General features: G+C 50.3%; 6 protein-coding genes across 6 annotated transcripts; 3 read left to right on the top strand and 3 right to left on the bottom strand.

Moving 5' to 3' along the window:
* Positions 1-793: 793 nt before the first annotated feature.
* On the top strand, positions 794-3531 carry HOO65_020765 (NADH-ubiquinone oxidoreductase 78 kDa subunit; the record flags this gene model as incomplete). The annotated part of the gene is made up of 5 exons (XM_071006444.1): positions 794-914; positions 981-1004; positions 1100-1151; positions 1436-3340; positions 3414-3531. 5 exons carry the CDS (start codon positions 794-796, stop codon positions 3529-3531), a joined length of 2220 nt encoding a protein of 739 aa, XP_070861403.1.
* Positions 3532-4065: 534 nt separating this feature from the next.
* Positions 4066-6030, bottom strand: HOO65_020764 (UPF0061 protein FMP40; the record flags this gene model as incomplete). Its single annotated transcript, XM_071000152.1, has 1 exon — positions 4066-6030. The coding sequence occupies one exon, from the start codon at positions 6028-6030 to the stop codon at positions 4066-4068; it is 1965 nt and encodes a 654-aa protein (XP_070861402.1).
* A 514-nt stretch (positions 6031-6544) lies between these two features.
* On the top strand, positions 6545-7610 carry HOO65_020763 (NAD/NADP-dependent indole-3-acetaldehyde reductase; the record flags this gene model as incomplete). The annotated part of the gene is made up of 3 exons (XM_071006905.1): positions 6545-6592; positions 6700-6820; positions 6892-7610. The coding sequence occupies 3 exons, from the start codon at positions 6545-6547 to the stop codon at positions 7608-7610; spliced, it is 888 nt and encodes a 295-aa protein (XP_070861401.1).
* A 43-nt stretch (positions 7611-7653) lies between these two features.
* On the bottom strand, positions 7654-9035 carry HOO65_020762 (uncharacterized protein; the record flags this gene model as incomplete). The annotated part of the gene is made up of 3 exons (XM_071006780.1): positions 7654-8562; positions 8625-8806; positions 8897-9035. 3 exons carry the CDS (start codon positions 9033-9035, stop codon positions 7654-7656), a joined length of 1230 nt encoding a protein of 409 aa, XP_070861400.1.
* A 2027-nt stretch (positions 9036-11062) lies between these two features.
* HOO65_020761 (cytokinesis regulator) lies at positions 11063-14298 on the top strand (the record flags this gene model as incomplete). Its single annotated transcript, XM_071006376.1, has 2 exons — positions 11063-13586; positions 13661-14298. 2 exons carry the CDS (start codon positions 11063-11065, stop codon positions 14296-14298), a joined length of 3162 nt encoding a protein of 1053 aa, XP_070861399.1.
* Positions 14299-15044: 746 nt separating this feature from the next.
* Positions 15045-17354, bottom strand: HOO65_020760 (tRNA (cytosine-5-)-methyltransferase NCL1; the record flags this gene model as incomplete). The annotated part of the gene is made up of 1 exon (XM_071000151.1): positions 15045-17354. One exon carries the CDS (start codon positions 17352-17354, stop codon positions 15045-15047), a length of 2310 nt encoding a protein of 769 aa, XP_070861398.1.
* Between the last annotated feature and the right edge of the window lie 167 nt (positions 17355-17521).

Genomic DNA, 17521 nt, shown 5'->3' with positions numbered 1-17521 from the left:
TAGTGTTTCTGTTGCCAAACTACATTTTACCATCGTAGTGTTGGTGATAATTTGTAACTACCGCCGGTAAGAGGCGAGGGTCATTGAGTTGCTCTGTTAAAAGATCGTCTCCCCTGCATCCATAAACGGAGTCTGTTTCCTTCCTCTTGGCTACAAGATAGAGGAGGACTTGAGTTAACGGTAGTTTCAGGCTCAGAAAAGAGCCGTCATCAATCCGCTGCAAGCACTCCCACAATAAGTCGCCGTGGTACAATGAGGAGGAAAAGTAAAAAAATGAAAAGCAAAAGAGAGTCGCTACGGGCCAAGATATAGATTTTCAGAGATCACTAGAAGTGGGGCGATTAAAAAAAGAAGGGAGTGGAGGTATTGCCAGCTGTCCTACAGCTGCATACAGTAGTCAAGACAAGAGAATAAAGCTTGGTGGCCTGAGGCAAAGAGTAGGAGAAGGTCGGGGCCAGCCAATCAGTGACCCCATAATTGAGCGGGCTTGTTAAGCTAAAGTGGGCTTCTCTTTGGAGGAATCCCTTGACCCGTTCTAGCATTGAAGCCAGCGAGAAGCCCACAGTCAAAAAAGTCTCGATCAACACTCACAATCGCCCCCTCTTGACCACGACGATCCACGACTGAATAAGTGACAAAGCAGGCGGCAAGCCAAATTGTCTGTACACATTGCCGGCTTGGCCTTTATCTTCTTTTACCTTGGCCGATTTTATTGTTTGATTTTCTCGGCCTTTCATTGGTCGAGGCTTCTCTCTTTTATTCTCTTCAACTCTCCCTCTATCTCGCGTTCATCATGTTGCGGCAAACACTTGCTCGGTCTGCTTTGCGGACATCGGGTCTAACGGCGACACGGGCGGCTTCAAGAGCCTTTTCCGGCACGGCCCAGCGTCCGCAAGAGGTTGAGCTGACTATCGGTAGGTGATTTCCTGTCCAAACTAGAGATCACGAACAAGCTGAGCTAATACTACGCAAAACTCTAGACGGCAAAAAGGTTTCTATTGAAGGTAAGGCCAGTTATTAGACAGCATTGCTGGCTGTCACTATTGTCCTAGCTTCCGAAACTCAGGCAGATCAGCATATTAACATGACCTCGAATCAGCCGGCTCTTCATTGATACAGGCCTGTGAAAAGGCCGGAGCCACCGTACCTAGGTATGTAGCAGCTTAGTGGAGTACCTGACGGGCTCCACTGGGCCCAATGGGCCTTATGTGGACTGGGACATGAAAACTTGGGCTAACATTTTGCATTAGATACTGCTATCACGAGTAAGAAACCCCATCTCGACTTCTCCGGCCCCAGACAGTGTCCAAGCCTATGTTGTAATTTTCTGACTAGACAGTCTCGGCCCCTCTAGAAAGAAAACCCACGTAGACAGACAAAAACGGGAACAGACACGCATACACACCAGACATGAGATGATCTAACAATTCAACAGGAAGCTTGCTATTGCTGGTAATTGCCGTATGTGCCTTGTCGAAGTCGAACGCGCTCCGAAGCCCATAGCGTCCTGTGCCTGGCCTGTTGCACCGGGAATGGTCGTCAAGACCAACTCGCCGCTCACGCACAAAGCCCGCGAAGGTATTATGGAATTCCTACTGGCAAACCATCCCCTCGACTGCCCAATTTGTGACCAAGGTGGTGAATGTGATCTCCAAGACCAGAGCATGCGATACGGAGGCGACCGCGGCCGCTTCCATGAGATTGCAGGCAAGCGTGCTGTCGAGGATAAGAACATTGGCCCCTTGATCAAGACGTCAATGAACCGCTGCATTCACTGCACTCGCTGTGTGCGCTTTGCCAACGATATTGCTGGTGCACCCGAAATGGGATCATTTGGCCGCGGAAATGACATCCAGATTGGAACGTATCTCGAAAAGACACTAGACTCGGAAATGTCTGGCAACGTTATTGATCTCTGCCCTGTGGGTGCCCTGACCTCTAAGCCCTACGCATTCAAGGCCCGCCCTTGGGAACTCAAACACACCGAATCAATTGACGTCCACGACGGCCTGGGCTGCAATGTGCGTATTGACACCCGTGGCCTCGAGGTCATGCGTGTGTTGCCCCGCCTCAATGAGGATATCAACGAAGAGTGGATCGACGACAAAACACGCTTTGCCTGCGATGGTCTCCGCACCCAGCGTCTGACCATGCCTTTGCTGCGTCGTGGTGGCAAGTTTGAGCCCGCTGACTGGGCCCAGGCTCTGACAGAGATCTCTGTCGCCTACCAGCAGCTGGCTCCTAAGGGGAACGAGTTCAAGGCGATTGCCGGTGCCCTGACTGAGGTAGAATCCCTTGTTGCCATGAAGGATCTAGCTAATAAGTTGGGCTCTGAAAATCTTGCCCTTGATGTCGAGGCTGGTCGCAAGCCGGTGGCCCATGGTGTCGATGTGCGGTCCAACTACAGCTTCAACTCGACTATTGCTGGCATTGATGAGGCTGACGTAATTTTGATTGTTGGCAGCAACCCTCGCCACGAGGCGGCTGTGCTCAACGCTCGCATTCGCAAGCAGTGGCTCCGATCGGATTTGGAGATTGGTGTTGTCGGCGAGGCCTGGAATTCAACCTTTGGATTTGATCACCTTGGCGCGGACCACGCCGCCCTAAAGAAGGCTCTCTCGGGTAGCTTTGGCAAGAAGCTGGCCCAAGCCAAGCGACCTATGATCATTGTTGGATCAGGTGTTACGGATCATGCTGATTCCAAGGCCTTTTACGAGACCATTGGCCAGTTTACTGAGAAGAATGCCTCTGTTTTCAACACTCCTGAGTGGAATGGCTACAATGTTCTCCAACGCGAAGCGTCTCGTGCTGGCGCCTACGAGGTTGGCTTTGTGCCTCCGTCAGCCGAGGTTGCCCAGACCAAGCCCAAGTTTGTCTGGCTATTGGGTGCTGATGAATTTGCTGACGCCGATATCCCCAAGGATGCATTTGTTGTGTACCAAGGCCACCATGGCGATCGCGGCGCACAGATTGCTGATGTGGTTCTTCCCGGCGCTGCTTACACTGAGAAGTCGGGCACCTACGTCAACACCGAGGGTCGCGTTCAGATGACGCGTGCAGCCGTTTCACTACCCGGAGGCTCACGTACGGATTGGAAGATTATCCGTGCAGCATCTGAGTTCCTCGGCTCTCCGCTGCCTTACGATGACCTGGCAGTTCTGCGCGAGCGTATGGCAGAGATCAGCCCAGCACTTGTGTCGTACGATGTTGTGGAACCAACGTCTGTTAGTGAGTTGGGCAAAGTGCAGCTTGTTGACGGCAACCGTGGCGCTTCGGCTAGTGGCGCACCGTTGACCAAGGTCATTGAAAACTTTTACTTTACCGATGTGATTTCTCGGAGGTGAGTTTTCGTCTTAATTTCTGTTCATATGTATCCTTTTTCTCACTAACTTTACCTGCCTTTTTTTCTACAGTTCTCCTACCATGGCTCGTTGCTCAGCTGCCAAGGCTACGGGCAACAACAAGACCAACTTCATGGCTCCAGGCATGGACGAGGATAAGCCTGATGGCCAGGTTGCCTACGGTGTGTAAGGGCAAAAGACAATTAGACAAACCTTAACAACAGCAACGGGACGAGAGAGTCGCAGCTTCGGAGTTAGCGGACCGAGCTTGCAGTGTTTTGCTTTTTTTCTTTCCTTTCCTTCGGGGTCTTGTTTTATTTTCCCTGTGTTTTTAAAGTCTTTTTTTGCGTTTTCTTTTTTTGCCTTTGGGGCCACAGTCAGTGCCTATAACAAAACAGGAAGCAGAACAATATCCCGTAAGTTCATGGCAATAGAGAACGTGAGGGTGTAGGAGGTGGAGTGAGGGGGAGAGGCCCGGGGTGGGAGGTATCATGAGGGGTGGGGGTGTTGTTACTGCAGACAAACAGATTATTAAACAGCCAGAGTCACTACAAACCATAGCTCCATTTACCAGCAACAAAACGGTCCAGACCCAAAAAGAAGGAAAACAGCCTTGATTAGCTGGAAGTAACTGAACGACCTGCCCTAATGACGCCATTTAATGTACATAATTTTAACTATAAAATGGGCAAATCACATACCGCCATCACAGTCACAGTAAAAATCACGAGCTGCAACTACATTGCATCCCAACCTTAGTTTCCGGCACCAGGCCCGTCCATCTCTCTTCCTCAGCCTTATCTCCCTGATATACCTGTCCATCAAAAATCCTGCCCGTCCACTCGTCTTCAAATGGATGCAAGGCCATATGCATGGCCCGACGTAGCACATCCGTATCACTATCCTTTTGTACACGGTCGATAATCTCCGTTAGGATCCAGCTACGTAGAACAAAGTTGGGATTGACTTTTTTCATCGTCTGCTGGCGTTCGATGTCCGCCACTGTTGGCCATTCAGCTGCAACTCGTGTGCCCCATTGGCTGAGCCACTCAGCTAGCTTTATGCGAGCATCTTCGGGGACCAACGCAGCAACATTGAATAAACGCGAAGCAGTTTCTGGCGCCACACTCATAGTGTCAGCTTCGTTCTGGGTCTCACTCACAAATGCAGAAAGCGGTGTGGTGCTCAAGGTGCGGAAAAACTGGTGGAAGTCTAGCTTGCACGCGGCCAATATATCAAGCATATCCGGCAAGAATTTAGCGATGTCGGCATCAGCATGGGTCAATGAGTCGCGCAGCCCGAGGCGGCGAAGCATTAACCTTCGGTACTCGGCGGTAAATACAGCCTTGTATTCCTCGCCAGCCTGGCCAATGAGTGCCTCGGCTCGCGGAACTATGTCCTTCTGGTGCTTAAGCAGGTCGTCATGCGTGCGGAGGTTTATTTGATCAACCTTGTCACCAGCGCCAATAAGCGGTGCCAAATCCTCACCCAACCGTACTAGGTTCCACCATATTATAGTCGGCTGATTGCGATAGCTGTAACGCAGCGTTATATCGTCGTGGTTTGGAGTATACAGCGGGTCAAAGACATCCATAAAAGCAAATGGGCCGTAGTCCATGCTCAAGCCCAGCACTGAGGTGTTGTCCGTGTTGAGTACCCCGTTCATAAAACCGTACACCATCCACGACGCACAGCCTGCAGCATTCCGTCGCACTATTGCACGATAAAGCCGGGCAAAGCGGTTCTCCTGCGCCAGCGACTCAGATCCCTCAGTCTCCTCTGCCGCCACCCCCAAACGTGGCTCTTCCAGTGGTGCTGAGCTCGGCGCCTCTGTCTCTGCCAACCTCCCTGGTAGGGCTTTCCAGCCGCCATATACTTCCTCAGCAACGTACTCGGCCAGTAAACGCACAGTTGCGTAGTCCTGACGTACGCGAGGAAGGTCAAACGTTCCGATGCGGATCCAGCTAGGCGCAAAGCGCAACACAATAGCACACGGCTCGATAGTCTCTCGCGCAGCGCTAGCATGTGGCAGCTTAGTCAACGACAGGGCACGTGTAGTTGCAATGCCTAGTGCGTGCAGGGCTTCGCTAGCAAGGAACTCGCGGATACTTGAACGCAGCACAGCTTTTCCATCGGCAAAGCGCGAGTATGGGGTTAGCCCAGCACCCTTAAGCTGCAGCTCGTAGCGTTGGCTGGTCACCGGGCTCGTAGTTTCAAAGAGCGAGATAGCCCGCCCATCTCCCAGCTGGCCGGCCCAAGACCCAAACTGGAAGCCTCCATAGCACTGGGCCCATGGGTACTGCGTATTGGCTGTATTTGATGTGCTGCCAGCTGTTCCATCTAATACAGACTTATCGTCCCATCCGTGCAGGAGATTTCCGCTAACGGTGTTGAGAAACTCAAGCGACGCTACGCTTTCTGGTGCAATGCTCAATGTTTCCAAGGCTGCTGGACTGACAGCAAGCAACTCGGGGCTCTCTGCTGGCTCAAGGCGCACGTAGCTAAACAGAGACTCGTGGACTGGCCGTGGAGTAATGTGGTGGCGAGGCGTCTCATATGAGGCTTGTGGAGAGGGAAACTTTGGGTCTGCAGGCAGCTTAGATGTAAAAGTCCAGCTTTTTGGCAGTTCACCAATCGAAAGTAGTCGTGCTCGAGAAGTGAGCTGCGAGTGCAAAGGGGATGTCGTCATGAAGTGAAGTGGGGTTAGGGTTATTCTAAGAGCTCGGCGAGAAGCAGACGGCCTGTGATAGAGGAGGGCCTGCATGGGCATAGATATATATAAAGAAAGAGAAAAGCTTACTATGCGTCTATGGTATAAACTAAGCAAAGAACTGCAGGCTTGGTGGTTTTGCAAAAGTAAGAGGAAACATATGAAAAATTATCTAAACTCCAATTTTGACATTCTCACGTACCTCAAAGCAGCAAGTGGGTTGGCTTGGATGATGACTAATCCAGAAGACGGGCACCATTTGTAAGCGGGCAACGTACTTGCGTCCGTATTATGGCATCCAACATCCGTCTCTTAGCTGTCTACTCCATAGCACCTCATTTTACACAATCACGTGTTTATAAATCATGTTGCGTCATTTCCATTGCACCATCAAAGTAGAACTATAAAAGGCATCAATGACCCCATATCAAACAAGTCCCTCTTACTTCTTCTCGCACACATCTTTTTATATCCCAGTCCTCTCACCTTCGCAATGTCTCTCCCGCCTTTCAAGCTCAACAACGGCCTCTCTATCCCTGCTGTAAATATTCCTCCCTTCTTCTCTCTCTTCTTCTCCTCCTCCTCCTCCTTTCCTTCTCCCTTCCCTAGTCTTCCGCCCATTGCATTGCTACTAACAAACGCCTCTAGCTTGGCTATGGCCTCGGCACTGCCAATTTCAAGTCCGCGCCCGGCGATCTAGATGAGGCAACAGTCAATGCGACAGTGACAGCCATAAAGACCGGCATCCTACACCTAGATGGAGCTGAGGGTAGGAATCCCAACCCCAAATTTCGCCTTAACCTGTCTTCCCCGTGGCTCCCCAATAACACAGATGTACAGTTTACGGTAACGAGGAGGAACTCGGCAAGGCAATCCGCAACTCAGGCCTGCCTCGCTCACAATTCTATGTCACCACCAAACTCTTCGCCGAGGATCCAGCACCTGCCGAGCAATTTCTACGCAAGTCACTACAGAAACTCGGCCTCGACTATGTTGATCTGTACCTAATTCATCAGCCATTCGCGGCCAATGACGATCCAAAGATTCTGCAGACGCGCTGGGCCGAGCTGGAGGCCCTGCACGATGCCGGGCTTACCCGCTCCATTGGCGTGTCAAATTACCTGCAATCGCATCTCGAGCCCGTGCTGGCCACTGCCCGTATCCCCCCAGCTGTCAACCAAATTGAGTTTCACCCACATTTGCAACATGGCAATCTGCTCGAGTTTCACCGTAAGCATGGGATACTGACCCAGGCATACGCCCCGCTGACCCCCCTCACTCACGAGATCCCGGGTGGCAATGCTGTCAAGCTCATATGGCAAAGACTGGCAGGCAAGTACAATGTGAGTGATTCAGCAATTGGTTTACGCTGGGTCTTAGATCAGGGAGTGCTTCCCATCACGACGTCGAAGCGTAAAGAACGGCTAGAGAGTCTTTTAGAGGACTTGCCTAGGTTTAAGCTGACGGAGAATGAAATCAGCGAGATTAACAAAGCTGGAGAGACTGTGCATTACCGTGTGTGGTGGAGAAACAAGATTGCAAATGATGATCACCGGTAAATTTAGAGAGTAGATGCAGTATATCCAACATTTAATTCACGTCTTACAGTTCGTCCTCGTCAGCCGTAGTCTCTTCACCAGCAACTGGTGACAATGTTTCGGTCAGTTGTTTCTTTCCGCGTGTTGAGAACGGCAGCACACGAGCTGGTGGAGGCTCGGCTACCTCTTCATCTTCTTGTCCATCTGAATCACAGGCTGCCCCCTTGGCTGCCTGTGATTCTGTGATCGCATTGTCTTTACCCGCCTGGGCAATTTTGCTTCTTGTAGCTCGTTGACGGGGTGGCTCGCTGTTTTCGGTTCTATTGTCATCCTCATCTCCAGTATCACTAGCAGTTACATCGCCAGCCTCCCCTTCAGTTGTATCCTGTTCGCTGTCATGCTCCGGCTTTACTACTGCCGCTCTGCCTGCGTTCATCCGCTCGAATCCACTATCGCTCTCGGAGTCGGAGCTACTCTGGCTTCCTCGACTTCCAGGTGCTTTTCGCTTCTGTGGACGAGACTGCTGCGGGGCACGAGCACCTCTTCCTCTTGCCCTACCTCGACCCCGCATACTTCGTGTCAGTCGGCTGGTTGTTTCTTCGTCGCCACTCGCATCTGCAACGTCCTTGGTTTTTTCTGTTTTTTCTGGCGTTTTTGTGGCGATAGAAGTAGCAGCAGCAGCAGCAGACTCGGCGATAATCAACTGTTGCTGCCGGATTTTGAGCTTCTTCTCGTTTAGTAAGTCCCGAAACTTTCGCAGCAAAACCCCCTCATCATGTGTCCGCGCGTCCATCAGCTCGGACAGTTGGTTTTTGAGATGGCCGATGGTCTTTTCCAGCTCTGCTATTTGGTGTCTGCGAGATGCTAGAGCTTCTTTGGTAGAAGCAGACGCTTGAGAGGCTTTACTGCACCATTCCATTAGCTCAAGTTCCTGGTCAGGACTGTGAGCAAGGACAATAGTGCCTAGACGGCTCTGTCATATTGTTAGTTACGTGTTTCCTAACAAGATCATCATGTATACCAGGACTGTCTTACCGAATACCCCTGGATACTCCGTCGGATGATCAAGTGTATCGATGATTCCGAGTTGACTTGGGCAAAAACTTGGACATCTTTGACTGGCTCTTGAGTGAAAACGTCTTTAAGAATAGCCTCCCACTCAGTATCTGGAACTGAGGCTTTCTTGGACTTGAGACCTGAAATATGGGCGCTCTGTACTATGGCAAGGTCAGGTCAACAATGTTCAACATTTGAGAGTCATATTCAAAATCCGAACCAAGCCTCCCACAAAATGCTAAGCGACATACTATAAGCCATATACGGCGCTACACCTTCCGTCCCTACCAGCTTGAGGTCCAGTAGAGAGTCGCCAGTCTGGATAGCCTGGACAAGCACAAACGATGAGTCTTCATCATCAGCTACAGCAAACCGGAGGATGTGTTCCATGGGCGCCATCAGGGTCAGCAGGTTTTGATATATAGACGGTATTTTGTAGTATAGATTCAAGTAGAAATCAAGAAAGAAAAAGCAAAGTTACACTGTCAAAGAAGAATAATAATATCCTGGTATTCCGAAGGATCGACTTGTATCCTCTGAGATAGGCAGCAGCGCCACAATCCTATGGACGCCATAAAATTGTCTGAGTCCTTTTATATGTGCGCCACAATAATGTATTGGCCTTTAACCCTTACATATACTGACCTGACCATTGTACGCAATGTTCAAAAGTGGCTAAAGAGAGTACATACATCGGTGATTCGTGCATATGCATGTTAATCTTATCTGTCTATAATTTTCACCAGCCATGTAAAAGCAAACACTGATGGCCAAGGATACATGCATATAGCTCAACACAAACTTTCCCATGTAAACAAATTCACTGCTTGCAATGGCTGTTATTTCATCGTCAAGCTCCCACAAGCGGGGCGGCATGTGAAAAGAGGCTAGAGCAGTGCTTAAAGCATCACAAGTGCCCCTTCATTATGGCAATGGTATTTTCTTTGCCTTTGAGGACAAGATCTGTGCCGTTGGACCAATTTAATAAGTCGTCTGTTCTCTCGGGTAGCTACAGTGTGCGCCAGCTGATGCACGGTATTTATGAACTTTGTGGACGCTGAGGCAAGCCTACTTGGCAGTTGAAATACAGTGTGTGGGGCTGGAGAAACACACGTTGTCCATGAGACTCTACTTTGCCACAAGTTTGTCAACAAAGAAAGTCCTGAAAGTAAACAAGACAAAGCCCCTAAGTTGGGATGTTTTGTTTATTATGTTTATTGGTGAAAATATGTAACGGGATTGACGCGAGTTGAACAGCCAGCTAAAAGACAAGATCTCTCTAGCTTGTCTTTGTTGTTGATTGACTGGGAAAGTAAGTCAGAAGATAATTTTCTTTATTTAATGTCTAGGTCAAAGAAAGTAGCCTGGAGCTGTTATATGCTTCGCCTGGCCTCGTGGATATGCAGATTGTATAATAGTGAACAATTGTGCAAGGAAGTTATGTGCAAGATGCCCCCTGGTGGATGCATAACTATTTTCGCTACTGTAGCACAAGTGTGGGCTCGGCGAAACTTCATTTGTGCGTATGGCTTTTGTGCATGACCAGCCACTTGCATTCCTGGTTTTCTGCTCCTTCTCATTCAGCCATCGTGTTTTTCATATTTTGAATTTGCACAAAACAATGAAAAATGCAGTTGCCCTTGTTTTCTGTTATTTTATTCCCTGCCTATCCTATTTTTGTGCTGCTTGTGCTTTCCTTGTTTTATTTTTTTTTCTCATCCGTTTGCTTTGCCGTTTGTGTGATTACCAGTTCTCTGTTTATTCCTTCCCCCCTACCTTGGCTTTGCCTGACGTAGAACTTGGGCCATTATCCACTCCAACAGCCATACGAAACCCCCAAAAAAGATCACGAATTTCCCTTTCAGCATTTATTTCCTCTCTTTTCCTCTTCTGAGCATATTCGATTTTCTTTGAGCGACGGAAGAAGCACAATCTTATTCGGTCTCTTCCTTTTTTCTTCTTCAATTCCCAGTTTCAATCTTTTTTTTTCTTGCGTACACTCATTTTTTTTCTTTGTAAATTCATCGTCGCTCTTTTTTATTCCTCTTTTTTTTTTCTGTGTCTACTTCAACTGCGATCTACGATTTTTGCTTCAGCCAGCTTGAAATCTCCTATTATTCTTTCATTCTCTCGTTTGTTCAGTCTGAATCACTGCTTTTATTTGTTCACTTTCAAAACAATCACGCCTCTATCCGAAAGCGAAAAAATAGCATAAGCCATAGCTCTTTGAGAAGCACGCCCTCGGCTTTGCAACTCTCGTTCTCGGAACCGCATAGCTCTCAATTTTCGTCATGATCTGTTGACCTTGACGCCGCCGATCACGACTCTGAAAAAAAAAAAGACCTTGAGAACTTGCGCTGTCCTTGATTTTCTTCTAAATAACCGCGTGCACACATAAGCATACACAACTTAGCATCATGGAGTCTCTACGCCTGAAACAGCGTGAGCCTGTTGTTGCTGATGCTGACATTGAAAACTGGGATGACGATGACTTCCTTCTTGACGATGATATTAGCTTCCACACTACCCAAAGCGGGCGGCAGTCAGCAGGCCCCGCTATGCCCCGGTCTCCTAGCTCGACTTCCAATCGCAGAGACTCGCACTCTTCACACATCTCCTTTCGGTCTGAGCGAGAATCTCTCAATGGCGAAGAGAGGCATGTCTTTCTCCCTGAAGACGAGAGATCCACTTTGGATGCTATCAAGGCAGCCGCTAACTTGGGCATACCTCTGCCCCAAAATATCCCCCCATCTGCTCTCATGGGTGGCTCTATCAACAGACTTGGAGGGCGAAAGGGTAAAAAGGTTTCCCAGGACGGCTGGGAGGTCGATCTAGAATTTCCTGAATCGAGCCAGGCGCTTTCGCTTAAGCAGCAGGATAGCTCCAAGTTCCCAGAGACTCTCCGCCAGGTCAGCGGCTCTTCTTTGAATTCTATGGTTTCTGATTCCAACTCTACTCCCTTGAAGATGCCGCCCGACCTCGACACGAGCCGAAGCCCGAGACGTAGTCCCGTTCCAAGCACACGTGCGGAGCCAGCCCCGATAAATCTTGACCGATTTCGAGACGATGACGACGATGGCTTTTTTGGAGGTGATACGATCAAGGTCACTAAGCGCCAACAACGAAAGCCACTCTCTCTCATTACTCCCGCAACATCCCTTCAAAATATCTCATCACTAGCACCCGCTGCTGCTCCGCCCCCCGCCACTGCTGACGACGACTTTGAAGCAGATCTGCAACTACCATCAGACTGCAAGCTGAGTCTTAGAAAAGGTCGTGATATTCCCGGGCTAGCTCCTCACAACGACGACCTTGACTGGGGGGATGGGAGTGGGAGCCTTGGCACGAGGTATGGCGGAACGAAGCGTGAACAGCGTTCCGCGCGAAGCTCATCAGCATCTGCTCTTAGCCCCAGTGTTGCTAGCTCTATGACTGTCGAGAGTGAAGATGATACCTTTGATGGGCTAGTTCTGCCCCCAGGCTTGCTTAACCTGGATGACCGTCTTAAAGGGCTAGGTGACCGCAGGAAAAGTAACTCTCCTGATCCAAAGCTTGAAGAACCTGCGCCATCTCCTTGGGCTTCAGTCCAGACACCCTCTACCGATCATGAGGATCTCCTTGATGGTCTTGAGTTCGGGGACGGTGCTATTGATGCACGTAAAATTACAGCACATAAAAATATTAAACGCAAAACATCGCGGGATAAAATCCCACCGCGTATCAAGACTACTGCATCCATTACTTTTTCCAATAGTAAAAACCTTGGCCATCAACAACCCCAATCACAATCTCGACTACCAAGACTTAGTCATGGGCATGGAGGCTCACATCTTTCTCTTGAGCCTGTTTCTGAGAGTGGTGGCCCTATTCAACAGCGCGCTAACCGTCGTCCTGCAAGTCGAGTCGGGCATTCTGCACAGTCTTCTGTGTCTAGCCTGGCGACGCCCACCACACCCATGTCCTCAACCTCATCGATTTCCTCTAATACCCCTCGAAGACGAGAGCTTATAAACAAAAACTCAAATTCAAACTTGCGCGAGGCCTCTACTACCAATGCACAGCTGCTCCGTCTGAAGCGATCGCTTCCAGTTATGAGAGGCCCGCAATCGGCTAAGCCGGTAGGATTGAACTCTAGCTTCAACCGTCCTTCTTCCCGGTCCGACCTGGTTACCCCTAACTCAAGTCGACCGTCTTCGCTTATAAGACCAAAAACCCCCGCGGTAGCTGAGATTTCTAGCTCAACTGGGCTGCGAAAGCCTGCACCTTTTATCCCCCCTGGCGTACCATCGCATTCGCAATCGCAAAATGTAGCCCCCAAGGGCCCTCGTGTCATACGTAGACATACTAGTGAAGTCTACTTAGATAGTCGGCCAACATCTCGGAATATTTCCCGCACCGGCACGCGATCGCCTAGTCCGCGACGCTACCGTGCGCATGAAAAGGCCACCCTGGATTCCTCATGGCGGCAGTTCAACAAGCCTAAGACCCGTCACTTTGGCGATGGTCATGAGTTGGATGCCTTTGACGACCTGCCAACTTCCGCTACTATTGAAGCAAAGTTTGTTAAGGCGCCTGTTACTAGTGGGCCCAAGGCGGCTTTGCGGGGTAAGCTATATGGAAATATTCAGCCTGAGCAGCGTACGACAACCCCGTCTCCTGCTCCTTTTACACCAACCTCTTCTACTTCTGGTAGTTATACGCCCCGATTTGCCCGGGACACGGCTTCAAGCCGCATTGCCCGTGAGGCTTCTCTGGCACAAAGGGCCCCTTCGCATGGAGCCCCGACTATGCAGTATCCGACTCCACGCGTGGCTCAGCTCTCAAACAGAAGCAACTTTAGCCCAGGCCTTCCTAGTCCAGTGCGATCACGTAAGACGTCGAAGAAAACGCAGCAAAAGCCGCACCTCATCACCAACATGGGAAATGCGAGAGAACCAAAGAGTAGGTCATGTCGAATGTTTTGGGTGCTAGGCAGTGTAGAGTAAAAAAGCTAACATTGTTTTCTTTCTTTTTAGACCAAGACGGCATGTGCTACAACCCTGATACCTATCGCTGGGAGGGCAACGACACAGCCCTTGCGGCCTTTGAACCCCCTCCTGCGGCTCCGTCGCCTTTGGCTGTCACGATTCCCCAGATGGTGGTGCGGGATAAAGAGATTAGCACTCCTCGCCCCGCACTTATTACAAATATTAGCGCTACCAAAGGCATTCAGGTGGTTGGGGGCATGGTGTTCGATCCGCAGAATATGTGCTGGCTCAAGATTAGCCAGCGCCAGAACCAGCGAGGTGCTAGAAGCAGACACTCGAACTCGAACCTGTATAGCGCAGCAGGCTCACAAAGCGACGCTCTTGATAGCATTGACGGCGACCAAGATAGCGACGAGGACCCGTTCAAAGATATTCCTGACCTTATGGACAACTCTGCAGACTCAGGCGAACTAACACCTGGCGGTGGTAGAACTAGCGATGCTAAAGATGAGTGGATGGTTGGTGAAGAGTTTGACGTCGGCCCTGAGTTTGTCCGCCGCCAACGCGAAGAAGAAGAGCGCTGGCGCAAAAAGTGCGAGCGCTGGCTGGCAGCTTCAAGCGGACGCCGAGACAAAGAGAGTTGGCGCTGGACGCTGCGAGATTTGGTGGTTGGTGATTATCACTAAGTGGCTGAGCTGAGGGTGGCGCTTGTTGGGCCTGAAGGCTCAACCGGACCCAACGCGGGCGAGTTTGAGCGTAAACGAAGCCTTTTATCTTGTGTGATACAGGGTAGAGCCAGTAACCCTTCCGCATGTTTGTTGCCGGCCTAGTGTTCTGTTTCCTTTTCTTTTGAGACTCTTGAGCCTCACGGCTATACCAAGACAAGGCACACCCCCTTCTTTTTATCTGTTTCCTTTCCTTTGTCTTTTATTCTTTCCTTTCTACTATACACAAGCTGGCGAGCTTTGGGATTGGAGAAAACTATGCTTGATATCCTTCTGGTGGTGGTTTTTTGTTGCCCTTTTTCTCTGTTGCTGTGCTTTTTTTTTTTTCCCTTCTTTTCTCTGCTATCATGACTGACGACGCAACGATTTGTTTCTCCATCGACATTGTTTCTTTTTTTTTATTTTTCTTTCCTTATCTGAGCTTTTGAGCTCCCTGTTCTACTCTACTCTTATAGATGTTGATCTGGTGATAGATCTTGTCTTGCCTATGTAGGATCATGTGACTTCAATGGGTAAACATGCAATAGAATACAACACAACTAGAAGAGGCATGATTTCATACTTTTGTTTTCAAAACCGCTTTCTGCCCTTTATTACCAACGCTGAAAAATAAAATGAGTACATATAAAGAAAGAATAGGGGAATGACGAGACAAAAAGAGCGTGTAGTTAGTCTATGAGGGCAAGTTCGTCTTCGGCAGGAGTCTTTTACTTGGCTGTCTTCTTGGCCTTTTTGGACTTCTTGGTGGCCTTGGCTTCCTGCTGGGCAACTTTAGGCTTGGTAATGTTGATATCCTCTTCCTTTTTGTTCGCCTTGTCTGCCTTTTTCTTCTCGGTCTTTTCGCTGGCCTTCATTTCCTTAGTTTTCTCCTCCGTCTTTTCCTCAGTCTTTTCGTCCGTCTTCTTTCCATCCTTCTTCTTCGTCACCGAAGCCCGGGGATCAAAGCCGCGCCGGCGCATGGAATTGCGTCTCGCCTTTTCAATAAGCTTGTTATCTTCCTCCTCGTCAAAACCGCCAAAGTCGTTTGCTGCGACCTCCTCGTTCTCCTTGTCCATCTGAGCACCCAGACCGTCCTCGTCGATAACCGGGGCGTGGTCGTCATCACTTGTAGGGGCAGCGGAAGAGCTAGCATCAGAACGCACGGCTTTGGCCGGCGTTGCGGCAAACTTCTGGAATTTGGCTACATAGAAACCGTCGACGTTGTACGTGTGGGGGTAGTAACGACGGGTCAACTTCAGCGACGGGTCAAAGGTCTTGCCACCAATGGAAGTAAAGCCTTCCTTACCAAAGGTCAGGCCCGAGTCGACGAGACGCACGTTAGGCCGGCGGCTTAGAGCGTACTGCACGACCTGCTCGTTTTCCTCAACTGTGACTGAACAAGTTGAGTAGACAATGTAGCCTCCCGTTTTGCTGGCGTGGTTGACGGAGTCGATGGCGGCTAGTAGAAGCTGCTTCTGTGTATGCGGTAGCGTCTGGAAGTCGCGCTCTGTCTTGTTTGTCTTCACTGACGGGTCTTTACTAATAACGCCTGTTCCGGAGCAAGGCGCATCTAGTAAGACACGGTCGAAGCCGCCAATGGGTTTGGGGAAGTCCCGGGCATCATGGTTGCACACAACTACATTGCGGCAGCCTAGACGGTGCACATTACCAATCAAAGCCTTGGCACGAGACTTGTTAGGATCGTTGGCGAGCACAAAGCCCGTGTTCTTCATCATGGCAGCCAGATAAGTCGTCTTGCCTCCAGGCGCAGCGGCCATATCAAGCACACGTTCATTCTCCTGCGGGTCTAGTGCTACACAGGGCAAGAATGACGAAGCGGCCTGTAGGATGTAGTGGCCGGCTAGATACTCGGGCGTAGCACCAAGCGGAACATTGCTTTCAAAGATCTGCAGTCCGACCTTGCTCCATTTGCCAACGGGTTCTAGCGTGACACCGCGGTTGATCAGGGCCTGGGCTAGATCGCGGCGGTGGGTTCGCAAGGTGTTGGTACGAATGACAACGGGACGACCGCTTTCGTTGGCCTCAAAGAAAGCAAAGGCCTCGCGGGGTGGAAACAGCGCAAATAGCTTCTCGCACAGGAACTGCGAGTAGCCATAGTAGGCGCACATATCCTTGATCAATTGGGCAGTATATTCAGAGCGCGAGCGGCCGGGCTCGGCTAGCTGACTGAACGAATCAAGCACGCGGATAGTCTCGGTGATGCGAGTACGCAGTAGTTGTAGATCGGGGGCCAGAAGAGCCTTGGGTTTGGCATATAACGGGTCTTCGCCGTCGAGATCGTCTTCGTCGTTATCAGCGCCATCAAGAATTTTGGGCCGGTCGTCGCCGTCAATGTTGGTCTGCATGTCGCGCATCTCGGCTTCAGCTGCCTCCTCCTCTAGAGCGCGTTCCTCGTCTATCTTACGCGACATGGCAGCAATGTTGGCTCTTGTTAGGCGTTCCTCGCCTTCAGACTCGTCTTCGTCCTCAGAGAAGACCATCTTGCCTCCATGAGTGTGATCCTCGTCCGAGTCGTACACATCGTTATCCTCATCGTCATCGTCATCCAAGTCGGAACCGAGGAAGTCGTCGCGCAGCTTCAGGGGCTCTTCACCGTCGTCGGAGTCGTCAACCTCGGCATCGGGGAACTCGTCAGCCATGTCTTCATCCTCTTCCTCCTCCTCTTCATCAGATGAGGGGGCGAGGGAAACCTTGGTCTTTTTGGCTTTCTTGGCCTTGGCTGGAATGGAGGCCTTCTTGGGGGTGGGGAAGGCAGCGGCAGTTAGCGCAGCAGCGGCAGCCTTCTTGGACTTGGCCTCGAGGGCCTTCTTGGCAGTGCGTGACACTCGTTCCTCCTCCTTGTCTTGCTTGGCCTTTTCCACGGCCGCACGTTTGGCGCCTCGTCTCCGCTTCTTCTCGGGCTCATCGCTAACTTCATCAACTGGGAGACCGGCCTTGCGCTTGAGTTTGGCAAAGTGTTCTTCAGACAGGGCCTCAGGGATGCCCTGTTTCTTGCCCATACGCCGACCGACACCCATTATGAATGAAGTTAGAGAGACAAACAATAAACAACGGCAACAGTTTTTGGGGGAATCAAGGAGAGCCTGCAGTAAACAAACTAAAGAGAAAAGAAAGGACAATAGGGGAAGACGTAAAAGGAAAAATAGCACTGGAAGTGCTCTGAGGAGGGGAGAGGGGGAGAGAG

This window comes from Ceratocystis lukuohia, assembly GCF_044167205.1.
Source record: "Ceratocystis lukuohia strain C4212 chromosome Unknown Supercontig2_pilon, whole genome shotgun sequence".
Taxonomy (NCBI): domain Eukaryota; kingdom Fungi; phylum Ascomycota; class Sordariomycetes; order Microascales; family Ceratocystidaceae; genus Ceratocystis; species Ceratocystis lukuohia.
This window is presented reverse-complemented; position numbering and strand designations above follow the sequence as displayed.